Here is a 21,798-nt window from a genome sequence, read left to right as displayed (position 1 = left end):
TTAAAATCCTCCCACTCACATTGCTTTAGGCCCTGATACAGATCATCGATCCGCACACGCCAATCAGTTACTTCTGCTAATTCATCCTCGCCTTTTATCTCATTGCAAACACTGCTAACCGCACCTCTCTGTTTATTCACAGTTTCATTTATTGTTTCCTTTGCCACGGAATTATCACTCGTAAAATTTTCCTCAGCTCTTACGGCTACGTTCGTACCTACTGCTGCCGTATTGCTAGCGGCTTCTTTCCGAACAGATGTTCTGCTAGGCTGGGCCGTTGCACTCTGATGCTCCACTCGCCTGTTAACATGTAGCGCTCTGTGCGGCAGAGATGACTCATTCTGGCTCGCACCTGAAGCTTGTTTCGCCACAATACGTCGCGGCGTTCCATATCTGTCCCTAGCCTGTCTCATTGCATTACGGTCGGTCCGGTATCTTTTCTCAAATCGGGGCCGGTATGTATTGTCCGCTTCCGTTTGGCCCGCAACGTTCGCGGAAATTAGTTTCCCGCGTCGTTATTATTTTGCGCGGTATACTCTCGACCGCGACCTGGATAATTTCCTCTGCCTCTTCCTCTGCCTCTTCCTCTGCCTCTTCCTCTCCGTATTATATTGACGCGAAATCCATCGCCGTCGTTTCGTTCGTCATTGTGTAGGTTATTACAGTTACCAAAATTTTGATAATTGGCACGACTTTCGCGCCAATGATCTTCGTCTTCGACTCTTTCGAGAAATGCTTGGAAGCTGCGATGATTGCTTCCTACATACCTCTTTGAATCTTCTGGAAGCTTTTTATATAACTCCCAGATAATTTCTGAATCTGATCTTCGGCCTCTTAAATGCGTCAATTTCCGGTACCAATGCTCGCAGAAATCTTTCAAAGAATTCCTGCCCCTGTTATCATGCTGTTTTGCCATGATGAACTCCCGCCATAAATGGTCCTGCTTTTGTTCAGACCAATATTCTTCCGTAAATCTCTGCCTACATTCTTCGAACGTCATTCGTTCGGTATTTAAATTTATCCCCCAGCGCTTAGCGTCACCTGCTAAGGCGCTAATTACTACATTTATCTTTTCCTGATCAGACAAGTGCTCAGGAAATACTCTCTCGCAATTTTTGATAAAATCTAACGGATGCCACCCATTATGTTTCTTGGCTGGATCGAAGCGTTCCTCGCCTTCTAACAGCTTCGTAATTGGTGTGCCATTACAGACAACACCAGGCCTATCTTTAATTTTGCTCTCCAGATCGAAAATTCTGCCTTGAATTTTCGTAGTATTTTGTTCACAATTTTGAACACATCCGGATACTTTTTTACTTAAATCCCTTTCAGTGTCTAAAACTACCTTTTTCAATTGCGATATCCCGTGTTGACATTTGTTTACGATCTCAGTTTTAAGACCGAAAACTTTTTCGTCTACCTTAGTTTCAACCAGAGGTTCTACTTTCTCTTGAATGTTGAGAATTTCAACATCAAATCTACTATTAATGTTACCAATTTCCTCCTGCATAGTATCCATATTTTTGTTAATAACATCAATTTCAAATTTCAGAGTATTTACCACAGAACTTAAATTACCCACTTTTTGTTCTACCTGTTCTATTTGTTTACTAATTTTAATTCCCTGTCCTTCGACCTGTGCTTTAATCTGATCACTCTGTGTTTTGAGCTGCTCTGCAACGTGTGTTTTAAGCTGATTAACCTGATTGCCGACTTGTTTTTGAAGTTGCTCATTTTGTGTTTTGAGCTGCTCTGCAACATGTGTTTTAACCTGATTAACCTGATTGCCGACTTGTTTTTGAAGTTGCTCATTTTGGGTTTTGAGCTGCTCACTCTGTCCTGCAATTTGTTTGGTTAATTGTTCAAATAAATCGTTCATACTTAAAATTTTTACACTGTTTTGTTCTACGGAATCCGTGTGTTCCGGTTCTACTTCAGAAGTTTCTTTCGGTTCTTTCTTTATCTGTGGTGAATCAAATATGTCAGTGGATTCGTTCACATAACCACTATCATCTACAAAGTCACCTTCTACTTCCTGTTTTATTCCTTGTTGTGTCCGAGGCGATCTCAACCTTTCAATCTGTTCATTGACATGTTCGTGGTATTGTATGTACGCCAATTGTCTTCCGCTAACGCCATCTGTTATCTGGCCGCGTAAACTCCGGCTACTGCCAGCCGCATTCTCCATTTCGCTCGGCACATCTACCCCGTCTACATTCCCGTCCATACTGAATGTACGCTACACCACACTACCGTACTTGACTCACACTGCAGTTTATTTTACTGACTTTTATTGCAATTCGTGCCACTGAACATCCACTGTTCGGTATTTACATTAATTTGTAACCGACAACAGCTGGATGTCCTGTCACCGGGAAGCCACTTGTAACGCTACCGCCCTGCTCGGACGTACGTTAGCTCTATAAAGCCTGTACTGCAATAAGTTCACGGGCTTCACCTTATAAACAAGGATTTTAGTACATTAGTTGACCGCGTGTACCTAATAGAAGCAAGATCGGACTTATACTCAGTCAATAACTACACTGATGCATCAAGCAAATGTAAAGTATAATTACTCTTTCGCATGGACAAGAAGTACACACAGTAGATGCTACCTATAATTAATAATTCGGTCGCCAGCCTACTTAGGCAATGAGTGAGTTTTTCCTTGTACAAGTGGGTGCATGTACAAGCATAACTACACGTAGTAACGTTGCGTTATATGGCAAAGTTTGGAACCAAAAAAAAATCCACTGAACTAAAGTTTTCTCCTCTTGTATTAATTTGGACTAGCTAAAATTACACAACACCACACAGTAATGATTACTGCGAACTGCATTTTGTATGTTGAGCAGACTGAAATCGGGCATAGATTGCCCTAGCATCGACAATCTTGAAAGTACACACACAATATCACTATTAATGATGGAAAAACACTAATACACTTAGGATTAATATAGACTTAGCTTTACTGGTCAAATCTGATCAACACATTTCAAGCTTTGAAAGAATGGACAAGAGAAGGGGGGGGGGGGGGGGGGACCCTGAAACTGTTATGGTCGTTAAACTGAAACTATTAAGTACTGAAGGCAAATTAACACTCAAAATTATCAATCTATGGATAGCTACTCTTTTGTCTTACTTCTGAATAATTTAACTGTCATTATTTCTGTCTCAAATTAATTAAATAACATCGCTAACTCAATTCAAAAAACTCTCTTCCAATTTAGTCATGCTTTTGTTCTTTACCAACATTTGCAATAACACACAGAACTTTAGACTCCTTTATGGCATAGATTAATCTGCTGATAATTTTCATTAACACTAACATTAAACTTTCAGTTCAGGATACTCGGGTTGCACAATACGAGGTAAGGACCCTGTCTAGGCCAATGATCAGGATAAGTCACGGCTAAGGCAATGCTGGTAAAAGTCACGTTATTATTGAACAGTCAGAAACATTTTCGACACTGGTCCACACAGATACACTTCTCAAGATGAAATAAATGTTTGTTTGACCTGTGCAAGTCGGTGCGGCGGATGGCGGGCAGCGAGATAGCGGGCAGCACGGCACACATACAGTACAAGCACGGCTAAGGCTCACACTACATCGGCACTTTCCATCTTCTTAGCGTCGTAATCTTTCCAATTTTGTGCCTCAGAATATAGCCATGCCAAGTAGTCGTCGGAATCGGTTCATCCGAGGCTCAATGGAATCCACTTTTCCTGGGTAGCCTCCTCGGTACAGTACGTGTACTTCCGAACGATGCCCAACTCCGACTGTTGCTCGCCTCCGACTGTAATACTGTGCCCGTTGTGCCGAACCGCGCCAGTGTGCGTTTTCCCGCCTCGCCTGCCTCCACCTTTTCCCGCTCCCCTACAGGTAGGGTATTCACCACAGGTTTTCTACTACACATATCCTAATGCATTACCTACGTATGGACCAAGTGTATAAATTACAATTTTCACATCTTACAATAGTTTTAACATTAAATACACTTTCCTTTGATTACCACATTATTTGAAATCTAACATAAATAATAATATTCATTTCAAAAGTTGCTCACAGTCTCTTTAACATAACGATACGAACCGAAAAAAAAGTTCAAAACATTGCTTACATTAATTTATCTAAATTCATAAAGAAAAAAATTATTATATGTACAGTTGTCGTTACACCCACACCGTGCCATCGGATCGCCACATAGTATACCGTGATTCGTCACTCCACACAACGTTTTTCCACTGCTCAATCGTCCAATGCTTACGCTCCTTATACCATGCGAGGCCTAGTTTGGCATTTACCGGCGTGATCTGTGGTTTATGAGCAGCTGCTCGATCAAAAAAATCCGTTTTCTCACCTCCCGCCTGTCATAGTATTTTTAGTGGATCCTGATGCAGTTTGGAATTCCTGTGTAATGCTCTGGATTGATGTCAGCCTACGACAGATTAGACCCTCTTCAACTGTGGCGGTCTCTGTCAGTCAACAGACGAGGTCGGCCTGGACTCTTTTGTGCTGTACGTGTCCATTCACGTTTCCACTTCACTATCACATCGAAAACAGTGCACGTAGGGACGTTTTTAGAAGTGTGGAAATCTCGCGTACAGACGTATGACACAAGTGACAACCAATCACCTGACCACGTTCGAAGTCCGTGAGTTCCGCGGAGCGCCCCATTCTGCTCTCTCACGATGTCTAATGACTAGTGAGGTCGCTGATATGGAGTACCTGGCAGTAGGTGGCAGCACAATGCACCTAATGCGAAAAACGTTTGTTTTTGGGGGTGTCCGGATACTTTTGATCACATAGTGTAGTTACCACAACAATGTACACACAAGTCTCTACCAGACTACTTACACAAACGTTCTTGTACAATAATACAACAATTGATTATTCACATAAAACAAGATGAATTCGCAGCAGAATTTTGTCAACAACTGGCAACACTCAGGGCGTTAGTTGAGTCGAAACGCTTTGGGATTAATACAGTTAAATCGTGCTCACAGCGTACGAGGTATAGCCAACAACCTGAACTGCTCTCGCTCAAAGCGCACACACTCGCATTTGTCTGCACTACCAGTAAACAGCCACAACTCGTCACACGACAACCACGGACTTTCGCGCACGGTTTGTGGCTAGGAACACACCCAGTGCTTCGCTCGTGTACAACACAGTGCACTGGATCAACCACGAAACCACCAGTGTGAGCCACCACTTGCAAAACTACTCAGGTAGTGCTCCACTTGATGTGCAGAAACACCTTTCTCCGCCTCGACTGTGACGGTTGTCCGTCCTGCTGTGAATAACACCCTGGCTGGGAGTACCGCGGCGCACCAGCTTGTTGAAGCCCTCGCTCAGGGCTCTGCCCAGAACTCGCTCGTTCGTCTACGTGCAGCTGACTGACTACAACACATTCACGCCCAGCTCAGCTCGCGTCTCGCTTGTCCACTGTGGAGACTGCGCTGGCTGGTCTCCGGAGTATGTTGCTGATTTCATTTGCTGCAGTTGACTTGACTCACCCCCTCTCATCAGCCATGCTTGCGACCATCTCGGCCACGATGGCGCTCGAGACGCAAGCCCTCGCTGTACACCCTCTGGCGGATCCAGCACGATACTCCGCTCTAAATGACTCTCTGGAAGCAGAGAAAACAACCGTAACTTTCGACACGGCGCACACGTAATTTTCTTTAAACATGTATTGACTTCCAAAAAATCTATTTCTTTCATTTGACTTCCCTAACACTGATTTTACGCTATAGTCCAATTTCATTTTGCTTTTTAGTATTTATTACTCCAAGCTACTCATAAGATTTGAAGCACTCAACATGTTCACCACTAATCTTGTAATCAGATACTGCAGAGTTCTTTCTCTTTGGTACAGGCATCATTGCTATCTTAGTCTTCAGTCCGAAGACTGGTTGATGCAACTCTCCAAGCTACTCTATCCTGGGCAAGCTTCTTCATCTCCCAAATAACTACTGCAACTTACATCATTCTGAATCTTCTTTTTGTATTCATCTCGTGGTCTCTCTTTCTGATTTTTAGCCCCCACTCTTACTTTCAGTACTACCTTGGTGATCCCTTGATATCTCAGAATGTGTCTAATCAAACGGACTCACCTTTTACTCAAGTTGTGCCGCAAATTTCTTGTCTCCCCAGTTCTGTTCAGTACCTCCTCATTAATTACGCAATCTACCCATGTAATCTTCAGCATTCTTCTGTAGCACAACATTTAAAAAGCTTCTATTTTCTTCTTGTCTAATCTGTTTATCGTCCATGTTTCACTTCCATGCGTGGCTAAACTCTAGGAAAATGCCTTCAGAAAATTCTAATACTTAAATTTATATTCGATACTAACAATTTTCGATACTAACGCTTTTCTTGCCACTGCCAAATCTACATTTTATATCCTCTGTACTTCGACTGTCATCGAATATTTTGTTGGCCAAATACCAAAACCCATCTACCGCTTTTAAATCCGTGTTTCCTAATCTAATTCCCTTAGCATCTCCTGATTTTACTCGGCTATGTTCCCTCATCCTTGTTTTGCTTTTGTTGATGTTCATCTTACATCCTCCTTCTAAGACGCTGTTCACTCCGTACAGCTGCTCTCCGAAGTCCTTTTCTGTCTCTGACAGAATTACAATGTCATTGTCAAACCCAAAGTTTTTATTTCTTCTCCCTAAACTTTAAATCCTCCTCCAAATTTTTATTTGGTTTGCTTTACTGCTTGCTCAATGCACAGACTGAATAACATTAGGGAACTGGCAACAACCCTGTCTCACTCCCTTCTCAACCACTGCTTCCCCTTCATGTTCCTCGACTCTTATAACTGACATCTTGCTTATGCACAAGTTGTATAAAACTTTTCGCTCCCTGTATTTTTACCGATGCTACCTTCAGAATTTTGAAGAATGTGCTCCAGTCAACATTGTCAAAAGCTTTCTCTAAGTCTACAAATGCTACAGACGTAGGTAGTATCTTCTAAGAGCAGCCTCGTGCCCTAAATTTCCCTGGAGTCCAAACTGATCTTCGCTGTAGTCGCTTCTAACAGTTTCGCCATTCATCTATAAAGAATTCGTGTTACTTTTCTGCAACCTTGACTTACTAAACCGATCGGTATAGGCGTTACGTTACATTTATGTACATTTGAATAGGGCTGCTTCCATTATACCAAGTGGAAATTTTATCCAAGTCTTTCTGCAACTCGTCACCACCGTCCAACGACGTTAGCTTCCTGTAGGAAAAACGATCGTCAGCGAATAGTCTTCTAATACTTGTGATACTATGTGTTAAATCGTTTATATATACTGAGAACATCAGAAATACTATTACGCTTCCTTGTAGCACATCCGATGTCACTTTCGAGTCTGTGGAGCACTCGCCGTCCATTACGAAGTATACGGTTGTATCAGCCAAATATTCGTCTTACCATATATTTGCGAACACAATTCGCATGGTCATATCTTGGCTAGTCGTCGATGGTGCACCGCATGGAACACCTAAGGTGCTTGAGCAAGCTTGTATAAATTCTTCACGCTTCCACACGTTTAAGTATGGTTGTACAAACATTACTTTGCTTACCAGAAAACGACCATGCGCTGGTCTTGGCAGCTTTTTGGCTTGTGTAAAAAAATATAAAAAAAGAGAGAGTGATAATAAGTGGAGTACGCAGTGGTTAAGGAAACAGAAATATTATTCCCATACTAACTGTTTCCTTCCACGCGTTGCGGTGTCTCAGACTGGTTGAATGGAAAAGGAAGAAAACAGAAAGCATACGTTTCTAACATGGAATTGGATGTACGTCCTAATCTCCCCCACCCTCCCCCCGGTCTCTGTCCATATCTTCCTCATCCTCCTCCTCCTCCTCCACCACCACCACCTCCACCTCAACCTCCTTCCACTTCTCTCTGTCCATCACCTCACTCCTCATTTCTACGTTCATCTTCTCCACCACCATCTCTCTCTCTCTCTCTCTCTCTCTCTCTCTCTCTCTCTCTCTCCCCGTCTCCTTCAGCCCCCTCACTCCATCTCCTTTCTGCTTTGTACCTGTCAACACTATGCCCTTCTGCTGTTCCCCCCTCTCTGTGACACTGAACCGTGTTTCTTGTTATTGCATACTCAGATCTGTTGTAGTATCGTAATCATAAGCTGATAAGTCACAAGTGTAACTTTCCTGTTTGCTAACAACGTTTCACTGTTATATATTTAATACGAATATATTTATATACTATAATATTGAAAATATAAAACCTATGTACGTCAGAATGTTCATTGGAGTATTGTGTAAAAATTTAAAATAATCGATCAAACACTTTTCGAGGCTTTTGATAAAAATGTTTCCTCTTTACATATTTCATATTTCTTTATATATTATATATACCTGCGTTTAAAAAATAGCCATATAAAAACACGTGCACAATCAAATGCAAAATTGTGTCATCATTTTCAAGCAGTCAATGAAGAACTTACACAGATTTTACATTTTGAACAAGCGAACAATAGCATTTTATATAGATTTCCCCTGTACTTATTTCATATGTATTTATACACTGAAGAGCCAAAGAAACTGGTACACGTGCGTAATATCGTGTAAGGCCCCCGCGAACACGCAGAAGTGATGCAACAAGACGTGGCATAGACTCGATTAATGTCTGAAGTAGTGCTGGAGAGAACTGACACCATGAATCCTGCAGGGCTGTCCATAAATCCGTAAGAGTACGACGGGGTCGAGATCTCTTGTGAACAGCACGTTGCAAGGCATCCCTATACGCTCAGTAATGCTCATATGTCCATGTCTGGGGAGTTTGGTGGCCAGCGGAAGTGTTGAAATTCAGAAGTATGTCCCTGGAGCCACTCTGTAGCAATTCTGGGCGTGTGGGGTATCGCATTGTCCTGTTGGAATTGCTCAAGTCCGCCAGAATGCACAATGGACATGAATGGATGCAGGTGATCAGACAGGATGCTTACGTACGTGTCACCTATCAGAGTCGTATCTAGCCTCCACCAGCTTGAACAGTCCCCTGCTGACATGCTGGGACCATGAACTCATGAGATCGTCTCCACACCCTTACATGCCCTTCCGCTCGATACAATTTTCAACGGACGTCTGACCAGGCAACATATTTCCAGTCATCAACAGTAGTCCAATATCGGTGTTGACGGGCGCAGGTGAGGCGTAAGGCTTTGTGTGGTGTGGTCATCATAAGTACACGAATGAGCCTTCGACTCCGAAAGCCCATATCGATGATGTTTCGTTGAATGGTTCGCACGCTGAAACTTGTTGATGGCCAGCATTGAAATGTGCAGCAATTTGCGGAAGCGTTGCACTTCAGTCACGTTGAAGGATCTCTTCTCTCGTCGTTGGTCCCTTTCTCGCGGGGTCTTTTTCCGGCCGCAGCGATGTCGGAGATTTGGTGTTTTACCGGATTTCTGATATTCACGGCCCGCTCGTGAAATGGTCGTACGGGTAAATCCCATCGCTGTCTTGGAGATTCCCATCTCTCGTGCGCCGACTGTAACACCACGTTCAAACGCAACTAAATCTTGATAAATTGCCATTGTAGCAGTAGTAACCGATCTAACAACTGCGCCAGGCACTTGTCTTATAGAGGCGGTGCCGACCGTTGCACCGTGTTTTGCTTCTTTACATCTCTCTGTGTTTGGATACGCATGCCTACACAAGTTTCTTTGGCGCTTCAGTGTATATTATACGTGGCGATCTAGTAGGTACGTAAAAACGTATTCCAATGCAACACTGTGTCAATATGTGGAATCAATTGATGAAGCACGTTTGAAATGTAGATTTTGAACACACGAACGTTTACATTTTTATTTATATAGATGTAAATGTTAGTTTGTACAAAATCGTAAATCTTCGGAAGTTCTTCATCGATTGCTTTGGAATTTAGACACAACACTGCATTCGAATGCACACATGTTTTATATACCTACTGAAGAGCCATATATATATATATATATATATATATATATATATATATATATATATATATATATATAAATCAAGTCATATCATTGACAAATGCTTGCACACGCCGTCTTGCACAGCCTTCCTATTCTTAGTACACACACTGGAGCTTAGACTACTTTTTCGGATCCTGTAAGAAACCGACGTCAGTGATATTGGTGTGTAACTCCATGCATCTGACCTTTTACATTTACTTCTCATCCTTGCCGAAATAATCGGATGACCGGTTTCTTAATGAAGAAGTCCTCGACGAATCGCACAACTCTTTGTTGCTTCTGTTTCTCACTACTGGCGCACGTGTTACTGAAGAAGTAACTCTTTTGATTTACTAATGTACTGCGATGCGATACTGCAGTGCCTTACAAACAAGCACTGCTCCACTACAACCGTTATGAAACACATGAAATGTTTCCGCAATTGCGAAAATGATCAACCATCAGCTGTTTAACGCAGGAACGACAGCGAAAATTTCTACCTGACGGAACTCGAACCCGAATTTGCCGCTTTGGCCGTCCGTGCACGACTAACGACCAGACCCAGGCTTTCTGCGTCACAGTCTCTACTTGTACATACATTTTGTACAGGTGAGGACATTTTAATTTTAATTCAATAAAAATTTTCTGTGTTTATGACCGCTTTGTTAGTATATGGTTCAAATGGCTCTGAGCACTATGGGACTTAACATCTGAGGTCATCAGTCCCCAAGAACTTAAACCTACTTGAACCTAACAAACCTAAGGACATCACACACATCCATGCCCGAGGCAGGCTTCGAACCTGCGACCGTAGCAGTCGCGCGGTTCCAGACTGAAGCGCCTAGAACCGCCCGACTACCGCGGCCGGCTATCTATATATATCAAGCAAAAACACTCTGAAGAAGGTCGCTTGCAACAGTGACCGGAACGTCGATAGTTTTACCTATATATGGACAATGCGGTCACAAACCCAGAAAAATTTTATTGAATGTGACAATGGGCGCGAAACCCTACGTTTATATTTTAATTTTATGTCGTTACATGGTATCGGCGGATAAATACGATATTGCTGAAACTATGTTGTTAAGAAAAAACACACAGTGTTCCTTATTGCTTGTCTCTCGACTCCAATGGTACATCGTATGCTAAGTTATTTGCCTCAGTAGAAAATATGGAAAACGAGCAAAGAAAAATAGAACGTTTTGTTATATTTATTTATTTATTCATTTATTTAACCTGATCTGATTAAGGCCATCAGGCTCTTTCTTATACCGAACCTGGGTTTCGCATATACAGTGCGTTTTTTACATCATAGTTGCCTGTTGTTGTTGTGGTCTTCAGTTCTGAGACTGGTTTAATGCAGCTCTCCATGCTACTCTATCCTGTACAAGTTGCTTCATCTCTCAGTACCTACTACAATCTACACTCCTGGAAATGGAAAAAAGAACACATTGACACCGGTGTGTCAGACCCACCATACTTGCTCCGGACACTGCGAGAGGGCTGTACAAGCAATGATCACACGCACGGCGCAGCGGACACACCAGGAACCGCGGTGTTGGCCGTCGAATGGCGCTAGCTGCGCAGCATTTGTGCACCGCCGCCGTCAGTGTCAGCCAGTTTGCCGTGGCATACGGAGCTCCATCGCAGTCTTTAACACTGGTAGCATGCCGCGACAGCGTGGACGTGAACCGTATGTGCAGTTGACGGACTTTGAGCGAGGGCGTATAGTGGGCATGCAGGAGGCCGGGTGGACGTACCGCCGAATTCCTCAACACGTGGGGCGTGAGGTCTCCACAGTACATCGATGTTGTCGCCAGTGGTCGGCGGGAGGTGCACGTGCCCGTCGACCTGGGACCGGACCGCAGCAACGCACGGATGCACGCCAAGACCGTAGGATCAAAACGCAGTGCCGTAGTGGACCGCACCGCCACTTCCCAGCAAATTAGGGACACTGTTGCTCCTGGGGTATCGGCGAGGACCATTCGCAACCGTCTCCATGAAGCTGGGCTACGGTCCCGCACACCGTTAGGCCGTCTTCCGCTCACGCCCCAACATCGCGCAGCCCGCCTCCAGTGGTGTCGCGACAGGCGTGAATGGAGGGACGAATGGAGACGTGTCGTCTTCAGCGATGAGTGTCGCTTCTGCCTTGGTGCCAATGATGGTTGTATGCGTGTTTGGCGCCGTGCAGGTGAGCGCCACAATCAGGACTGCATACGACCGAGGCACACAGGGCCAACACCCGGCATCATGGTGTGGGGAGCGATCTCCTACACTGGCCGTACACCACTGGTGATCGTCGAGGGGACACTGAATAGTGCACGGTACATCCAAACCGTCATCGAACCCATCGTTCTACCATTCCTAGACCGGCAAGGGAACTTGCTGTTCCAACAGGACAATGCACGTCCGCATGTATCCCGTGCCACCCAGCGTGCTCTAGAAGGTGTAAGTCAACTACCCTGGCCAGAAAGATCTCCGGATCTGTCCCCCATTGAGCATGTTTGGGACTGGATGAAGCGTCGTCTCACGCGGTCTGCACGTCCAGCACGAACGCTGGTCCAACTGAGGCGCCAGGTGGAAATGGCATGGCAAGCCGTTCCACAGGACTACATCCAGCATCTCTACGATCGTCTCCATGGGAGAATAGCAGCCTGCATTGCTGCGAAAGGTGGATATACACTGTACTAGTGCCGACATTGTGCATGCTCTGTTGCCTGTGTCTATGTGCCTGTGGTTCTGTCAGTGTGATCATGTGATGTATCTGATCCCAGGAATGTGTCAATAAAGTTTCCCCTTCCTGGGACAATGAATTCACGGTGTTCTTATTTCAATTTCCAGGAGTGTACATCCTTCTGAATCAGCTTAGTGTATTCATCTCTTCGTCTCCCTCTACGATTTTTACCATCCACGCTGCCCTCCAATTCTAAATTCGTGATTCCTTGATGCCTCAGAACATGTCCTACCAACCGATTCCTTCTTCTAGTCAAGTTGTGCCACAAACTCCTCCCCAGTTCTGTTCAATACCTCCTCATTAGTTATGTGATCTACCCATCTAATCTTCAGCATTCTTCTGTTGCACCACATTTCGAAAGCTTCTATTCTCTTCTTGTCCAAATTATTTATCGTCCACGTTTCACTTCCATTCATGGCTATACTCCATACAAATACTTTCAGAAACGACTTCCTGACAATTAAATCTATACTCGATGTTAGCAAATTTCTCTTCTTCAGAAACGCTTTCCTTGCCATTGCTAGTCTACATTTTATATCCTCTCTACTTCGACCACTATCAGATATTTTGCTCCCCAAATTGCAAAACTCCTTTTGTACTTTAGGTGCATCATTTCCTAATCTAATTCCCTCAGCATCACCCGACTTAATTCGACTACATTCCATTATCTTCGTTTTGGTTTTGTTGATGTTCATCTTGTATCCTCCTTTCAAGACACTGTCCATTCCGTTCAACTGCTCTTCCAAGTCCTTTGCTGTGTCTGACAGAATTACAATGCCATCGGCGAACCTCAAAGTTTTTATTTCTTCTCCATGAATTTTAATTCCTACTCCAAATTTTTCTTTTGTTTCCTTTACTGCTTGCCTAAGAAATAATTTTACTGTGACCAATAGTATTAAAACGATTTGAGTGTCACTAAAATGGGGAGACTGGTTTGTCTCTAGACAGACGCAGTGTCCTATTGCTGTGCACTATTACTTCAAAAAGACAAAAATGAGCTACCGAAACCTTATGACCTGAATGTGGGAGACACTGGTATTTGTGCCATCAGTAAAACATTTGGAAATTTGTCCCCTTTACAATGATGTGCTTAATGGTATTCTTTACAAGCAATGATGTGATAAAGCCAATGTCCTTGCTGCAGTGGCGACACTGGTTCCTGTCTGATCACAGAAGTTAAGTGCTGTCGGGGTTTGCTAGTATCTGGATAGGTGACCGTCCGGGTCTGCCAAGCACTGTTGGCAGGCGGTTGCACTCAGCCCTTGTGAGGTCAATTGAGGAGCTACAGCTGACAACGGCCGGGAGAGCGTTGTGCTGGCCACACGCCCCCTCCCCATCTGCATCCAGTGACGCCTATCATCTGAGGACGACACGGCGGTCGGTCGCTGCCGTTGCGCCTTGCGAGGTCTGTTCGGACGGATTTCAGTTTTAGTTTAGAATGTGTCACAACAATACGACCACCGACTTAACAGCGGTTGCTACACAGCTCAAACGCAATACAGTGGCGATATCACGTCGCATGGTTTTGACATGTCCTCGGTAGGTTTCCAAAGATTTCCAGCACCACAAGTTCACACACAGATCAAACAATTTCAGTGAGTCTGGGCCGTTGGTCTGTGAGCGCAGTGCTTCGGCCCGATAAGCAACCGTAATTTTTCTATCGGGTTCATATCATGCGAATCTGGTACGATTCTGGCCTTGTGATACGGACAGTTATCCTTCTAGAAGATGTCATCAATCAGGATGCAGCTGCTCGGCAGTAATATTCAAATCCACAGCTTTCATGGTGCCTTCGATTACTACCAAAGTTCGTATGGAAACCTAGATGAATGTTCCCCATAGTAGCTGCCTCCACTGGCCACCGTCCGCATCGCAGTTTGTCATTCGAGCGTCCGTTCGCCCGTTCGCCTTCCTGTCGGCGTATCCAGACGCGACCACCCACCAGAGGCTCAAGATACGTGATACAGCCGACCAAGTGACACGTTTCCATTGATCCGCGATCCATTCTAGATGATCCCGTGCCGACTGCGGTCGTAACTGACGACGTCGTTGGGTCAGCGTGGGAACACAGTGTGGTTGTCTGCAGCTGAGCCTCATGTTCAACAATGTGCGCTGAACGGTGTGCTCCGAAACATCGGTGCCTGCATCAGCGTTGCGCTCTGTTGTCAGATATGCCGTCGCCTATCATGGTTTACAGAGCGAGCAAGCTTTCTTCTTCTGTGATGGAGCGTGGACGGGCAACACCATGTTGCCTACTTGTCGTTTCACCATCCTTCAACCACTTTCTGTACAACCTCAGGACAGTAGGACGAGAACAGCCGACCAGCTTCGTCGTTCCAGAGATGTTCGTTCGCAGCTGCCGGGTCATTACAATCTTTTTGTCATAGTCTCTTATGCGAGTGGATTTCCCAATTTGCAATCTGTATAGAATGATTTCCCATTTGTCTCTGCTCGACTTACGCACTTCTCATACCTCCTCACATGGCCGCAACGCCGCCAGACGGCTTTCAGTCCCGCAGATGGTATCATCAGTGCATAATGTGCACAACAAATTCGAAAATGAAAAATTTTGCTAATGAAAAAACACTCTAAGAAAAATCTCACTGGGAATTTTTACTCGTTAAATAGCCTTTTTAAGAAATACTGAAAATGCTAAACAGGCACATAAATTACGAAGGGCGTTCAATACGTGATGCAACACATTCTTTTCTCAGACAATTTCGATTAAAAAAGGCGAAATTTGCTGTGGAACACCGTGAAATGTTCTCGCTTCAGTAAGGTGCCCCGCGTACTGGCAGGCGGCACACAGTGTGACTCCTACAATGTTGGAACGTGCGGACACTCCCATTCGAACAGATCGACCGAATACAATCGAACACCTCGCTGCACCACTGGACGTCTCCGTTGGTAGTCCACCATTTGGCGTACTGAGAGGTGTGTGCCCGGATCTTGCACCTTCCGACTTCCATCTGTTTGGCCCAAAGAAGGCTGCACTCCGCAGGAAGCAGTACGTGTGTGACGGGGAGGTTACTGTTGCAGCCAGACACTGGCTCCGACGTCGGCCAGTAGAGTAGTACCAGGCGGGCATACAAGGCCTCCCAGTAAGCTGCCATTGGACGGGGATTATTTTGAAAAGCAGCGTTTTGTAGCCAGAAGTGTGGGGAGTGATATGATGTATTGAAAACCTGAATAAAAACGACCTGCTTTCAGAAAAAAAATATGTTGCATTACTTATTAAGTGCCTTTATTTCTGACCTGCAATGTTTATTGCCCAAGTCATCGAAAACTTTGAAGCAGAAGTACCTGTTTCTGTCCTTACCTTTAATTTAACTCACGAACAGTACATCGTCCATCTAAGAAGTTTCGAGACTGATTTTATTCCTGGTGTACAAGCGAAGTCAGCGCAGTAACAACGATTGTAGCTTGAACTAACAACTGTAAAAAAGACTTATATTTTCGGTCCGTCAGCTGAGAGCAGGCAGGATTAAGTAGCGGACGTGCGGCCGTAGTGCGTCAACGTTGTACTGTCGCAAGTCGCAACAGCTCTAAATCAGATGTTCAAGAAATTCTCCAGAATGTTGTGAAGAAGAGAAATATTGTGTGCGAAGTGTATCCCGTACACTTTGACTCCCAGAAAAAAACAACGACGCGTGGATCCTGCCGCCATTTGATTGAAATGAAAAACGCGGAAAATTCTTTTTTGGAAAAAATCATATCGGATGTTATCAATACAAACCTACCAGGAAACTAATAAGTGCAGAAAGGGTTTCTGGTGGTTCGCCAAGACCGAAGAAGGTGCGGATGTGACGCGCGAGTTGAACAGCATCCCAAGGAAGGAATTTTCTGACGGTTTAATACCGTTGTGAACATTCTGTGTTTTACTCAAGTGGGAGGGTGGGGGGGTGAGACTATGAAGAAAACCTGAATCATTAAAGATGCAATCTTAACGTTTCCTCCACTTTTTATTGATTCAGTCTCGAAACCGTCTGAACTGACGGCGTTTATAGATGTACAAAATGGACGTCGGAGGTCAGTAGAGTACCACTAGCTGACCTAAGCAGGTCGTTGTGAACGTGGTCCACTTCAGTATTCATTGATCATGCGTCAGGCGTATAGACGATTGTTATTCGTTAGAGCAGTGTACTTTTGTTTAAACATTAAAGGAATTAAAGTTAATGAAAAGAAAAATGTCAGGGCGTAGTGTCTAGAGAGAGATGCTGCAACTGTTAGAAACCTGTATCTGATTATTTGTTTCCATCACACATGCGTTTTAATTTATGCGATTACCTGCTTGAGCCGCAATAGGCCATCTTCTCAGCCCAGTTACAGTGTAAAACGTCAACTTTCTCTCGAGTACGGCTGTCTTGACATTCAAATATGAAAATTCTGTTTGTTTTAACTTGAGACAGCTGAATATCTCGGAAACGCTGCATCTTACGAAAAAAATGTTCTAGCTGAAAAGTTAAGCCGGCCTGTGTGGCCGTGAGGTTCTAGGCGCGTCAGTCTGGAACCGCGTGACCGCTACGGTCGCAGGTTCGAATCCTGCCTCGGGCATGGACGTGTGTGATGTCCTTAGGTTAGTTAGGTTTAAGTAGTTCTAAGTTCTAGGGGACTGATGACCACAGCTGTTAAGTCCGATAGTGCTCAGAGCCATTTGAACCATTTTGAAAAATTACTATCAATAAAGGGAACATCTGTCTGTGCTAAAACAGGCTACCTTCTACCCAGCACTCCTGTGTGGGCGAGATCAACTGCGTATTTTCAAACGCAGAGTTCCTTCCCCCCCCCCCCCCTCCCATTTTTTATTGCGTGTTCCGATTCTAAGCCAAAAATTACATAGGGTTCAGTCAAATGATTGTTTTCGATCCGTGGTAGATGCCGCTATAATCGACAAATATCAGTGTTCCTGTTTACGCAATTAAGTACCGAAGCATTTGGTTCTCCATTTCATCTACGATGTAAATGTATTCGCAAATCTTTGTGTTCTAACGGTTGATATTCATGTTCGAAATGTGATTTTGTGCTGCAAATTTGGCTGTATAGTGCAGTATGGTTAGCCGTTTCAATTTATGGTTAGAAACTACGTATAGCGTGATCCAGGAACAATGACGTGGATTTTGAAGTTTTTCGTTACCATCGGGATGTTTGCCTGTTGCAATTGGGACGCTTGACTTCGGTGATTCCCGTTGCCTGTCACCATTAGTTCTTGCAGTCTCGCCATAAACTAAAATTATTTTTATCGTTCCTGCAACAGATACAACATCTATTATGCTAGCTGTGCCATAACAGGCTACAGGGAGGAGAAGTACCGGTACGTTCGGTGTTCGTGCTTACAAAGGGCCCGGAGCTGCAGTGAAGCGTGCCGCACGGTGGGACGCTGAGCGATGGGGCGAGCGCGTGAGTATTTACACGACGTATGTGTATCCACGACAGGTGCGCCTCTCACTACCACTGCACGGACATTTTACTTTATGACATTGGTTGTGGTTTGTGTTTCGCCGGTAGCTGCGTAGCGGCCAGCGCGAGAGTTACGGCGACTGAGTGGAAATACACACAGAAATCAGTCACCCTGAGGGTGGCCACTGAAATCAAGCATTCCGCTGGTTTGGCGACTCACCAAGTCAACCACGTATGGAACAGAAAACTATGTTACCATAGAGGTAGCTTATTTGCCGGAAATATCAATGCCTAGCCACATTGTTTGTACTGTACAGTCACATTTGCAACACTCAAGTGACTTTCGAACTTCAGTATCAACCGTTAGAACGTAAGGGTTGATATATACATTGCAATTGAAGTGTAGAGCCGCGCTGAGTGGCCGCGCGGTTAGAGGCGCCACGTCACGAAGCGGGCGGCCGCACCCGCCGGATGTTCGAGTCCTCCCGCGGGCATCGGTGTGTTTGTTGTCCTTAGCGTTAAGTTAGGTTAAGTAGTGCATAACTCTAGGGATCTATGACCTCAGCAGTTTAGTCCCACAGGAATTCACACACATTTGAACATTTTGAAATTTAGAATCAAATGCATCGGTTCTTAATTGCGTAAACAGCCGCACCTGATATTTGTCGGTTACAGCGCCATATACCACGAATGGAATACAATATCTTGAATAAACTGTACGTATTTTTTGGCGTAGATTCGGAATACGCAATAAAAATGGGGGATCCCATTTGAAAACACAAAGTTGACCCTCTCCCCCACGCAGGAGGGGTGCTTAGGAGATGGCCAGTAGTAACGCAGACAACGTCCCCTTTACTAATATAAACTTTTCACGTTGAACATCTTCTTTGTACTATGTGCTGTTTTCGAGACATTTAATCGTCTCAAGATAAAACAAACATCCTCTATATTTACATGTAATTGCCGGCCGCGGTGGCCGTGCGGTTCTAGGCACTTCAGTCCGGAACAGCGCTGCTGCTACGGTCGCAGGTTCGAATCCTGCCTCGGGCATGGATGTGTGTGATGTGCTTAGGTTAGTTACGTTTAAGTAGTTCTAAGTTCTAGGGGACTGATGACCTCAGATGTTGAGTCCCGTAGTGCTCAGAGCCATTTTTTACATGTAATTAAAGGAGAATTTCTCGTAAAAGTACAACTGGGGGAAGGAATTTTAAGTGAGATATTATAGAAGCATCCTGGAAATTAAACGAGCAGATAAAGTTCGAAGTGGAACCGAAAAGCTCACAAGAAGAAAAGTAGACAGGAACGACTGCCAAGGCGTCCAGAGACTGTTAACTCGGCGCTGGAAATGACGGTTGTGGGATATTTTTTATTCTGTAGGTACTAATGATCCATGTAGCGCCAGTGACTTTTCTGCCAGATACCAGACGATCTGGTGACGGGGCGGAGGGAGTCCCTTTGTGAATACTTAGGAAGGAATTTTCAGTCCTGGCATTTACCTTGCAACCAATGGAACCTGTTGAAAACCTTGGCCAGAACCGAGGGACGGCAACTGCTTTCAATGTAATTCTACGGCGGTATGTCCCAGATAAAAATCTAAAAGTCGACGACTTGCTCAACACGTGCACTGTAAATGCGTGTATTGCTGCCGATCCCAAGCGATGCGGCCTGCGGCGATTGTTGTCGTGTAAGCACGACAGTCGGATGTCGTGTTTTAACTGTCGCTATAAACTTCACGGCTGCATGAATTACTTGTGTAAATCTCAAATAATGAGCACTTCTGCAAAACAGCTTGTCACCCAAAAAATCAGTAAATGTTACTCAGTATTACTAACGGCCACTAATTATCACTTTTAGTGGGTAGCAGACAATTGCAATATGGTGGTAGACAAAGCAGAACACAGGTGGCAGCAATCAGTACTACGGTAGCAGACGAAGAAAAGAACTGAATGGTAATTACCATACATATATTCATTTCTATCAGCGTACTCACACTCAATTTCAGACGCCATAAGAAAGTGCAAAATCGAATGTTCAAATGTCTGTGAATTCCTAAGGGACGAAACTGCTGACGTCATAGGTCTCTAGACTTCCACACTACTTAAACTAACTTATGCTAAGAACAACACACACACCCATGGCCGAGGGAGGACTCGAACCTCCGGCGGGAGGGGCCGCGCAGTACGTGACATGGCGCCTTAGATCCTGCGTCCACACCACATGGCGTGCAAAATCAAACAGTGGTTGATATTGCAATGAATCAAGACAATGCTTCAATTAAACCTAAGAAAATCCAGTTTAAAAATTTAAAAGAAGCTGCTTGTGTGCATTGCAGCCTTCAGTTATTAAAGTAGCCAGAAGTTAATTTCTGGTCGGGTAGTTAGAAAAAAAAATGTCTTTAAGACGGACAGTGGTTAGAGTATTAATCCACACTGACTAGGGTACTGATAGGAAAAGAAAATGACTGTGGTTAATTTCGTAAGCATAAGGAAAACCAATATGGACGTATTCATTGTACTTTTCGTTCAGTAGAATGTAGAGCAGACAGTGTGTGACACTGTTGACAATGTTGCAGCGGCGTCGCCTCTGAGCAGCTTGCAGACCGAGTCCCGCGCCGCCGTTCTTCTTGAGCGAGATTTCTCGTCGACCACTTTCCCTCCTTCTCGGCATACACAGGAAACTGCGCTTCTTGCAGGTAGTGTGTGAACATGAGTGTAACTGATTCTGAAGACCACCTTCTGAGGTCACAGCACGATGTAAATATATGTTCTGTAAATAAACAGGAGTTTTGGAACTAACTGTTTTTCATTAACCGTAATGTCAAAATCCGCATCCGTTTCCGACCTCCAACTAACTGTGAGTCTTCTAATATCACTGGGATCTCATGATTTCCATAATATCACTGGGACTTCACGCTTTGCAGATTCATTGAAGCAAAAAGTGTTTCTGTCTTCTAGTTGATAATGTTATTTTCGACATTAATGTCTGTTATTTCTGAGAGTAGTTAGTAACAATACGCTCCATTCGTATCACTATCACCTCACACTAATGTATTTTTTCAAATGCATTAATGTCTGTTCGACAGCACATATAACTAAAGACAGAATATTGGCTCATTTGACCTACAATTACGGAAAGAGTAAGTATTAACGCATTCGAAGAAACGTTCTACTCATAGTATTTGTCTAGAATGGAACCAACGATGGAATGGTCGTGATTTAGTAATAAAACTACTGTATAATACTTCGACGATAGTGTCAGAGTAGTAAGCTGCTGAAATTTTGTTTGTCCGCTCTGATCTACGTAATGTTCTTTTAATATGTAGACGGATTCAACCCTGACAAGGAATGCTCAGCTAGGGTTTCATGTGGTTCGTCATGTCAGTGGAAAGCGTCATTTTGGTTCTCATTACTAATATAAAGTTTTTAAAAACATAATTTTGTTATAAAACAAAGTTATAGGATTTACAGTCCTGTGAGTTTTTTAAAAGTACGAAGTTTCAGTGAGATTAACTCCCATCATTTTCATCTTTTCGACGACATCACTAGGCTGAAAACCCAGTACATTTAAATTAGCAATAATTTACACTTTAAGTAAATTTTCCTTGTAATGGGAACGAAGACGACGTTTTCTCGTCAGTTCACGTAGAAGACTTGATAAATAATCTTTGTTTATACAGATTAAACGTACACCTCACAAAAGAGAA

The 21,798-nt window shown here is 44.0% G+C and overlaps 1 protein-coding gene across 1 annotated transcript in view; it reads left to right on the top strand.

Moving 5' to 3' along the window:
• LOC126474504 (uncharacterized) overlaps positions 1-20,872 on the top strand; it is a 249,772-nt gene extending 228,900 nt beyond the window's left edge. Inside the window, exon 5 of the mRNA XM_050101974.1 lies at positions 20,668-20,872. Within this exon, the coding sequence (XP_049957931.1) occupies positions 20,668-20,798 (131 nt within the window). The 3' untranslated portion in view covers positions 20,799-20,872. The remainder of the gene's footprint in view (positions 1-20,667) is intronic.
• Positions 20,873-21,798: the final 926 nt, after the last annotated feature.

Source organism: Schistocerca serialis, chromosome 4 (genome assembly GCF_023864345.2).
Source record: "Schistocerca serialis cubense isolate TAMUIC-IGC-003099 chromosome 4, iqSchSeri2.2, whole genome shotgun sequence".
Lineage (NCBI taxonomy): Eukaryota > Metazoa > Arthropoda > Insecta > Orthoptera > Acrididae > Schistocerca > Schistocerca serialis.
This window is presented reverse-complemented; position numbering and strand designations above follow the sequence as displayed.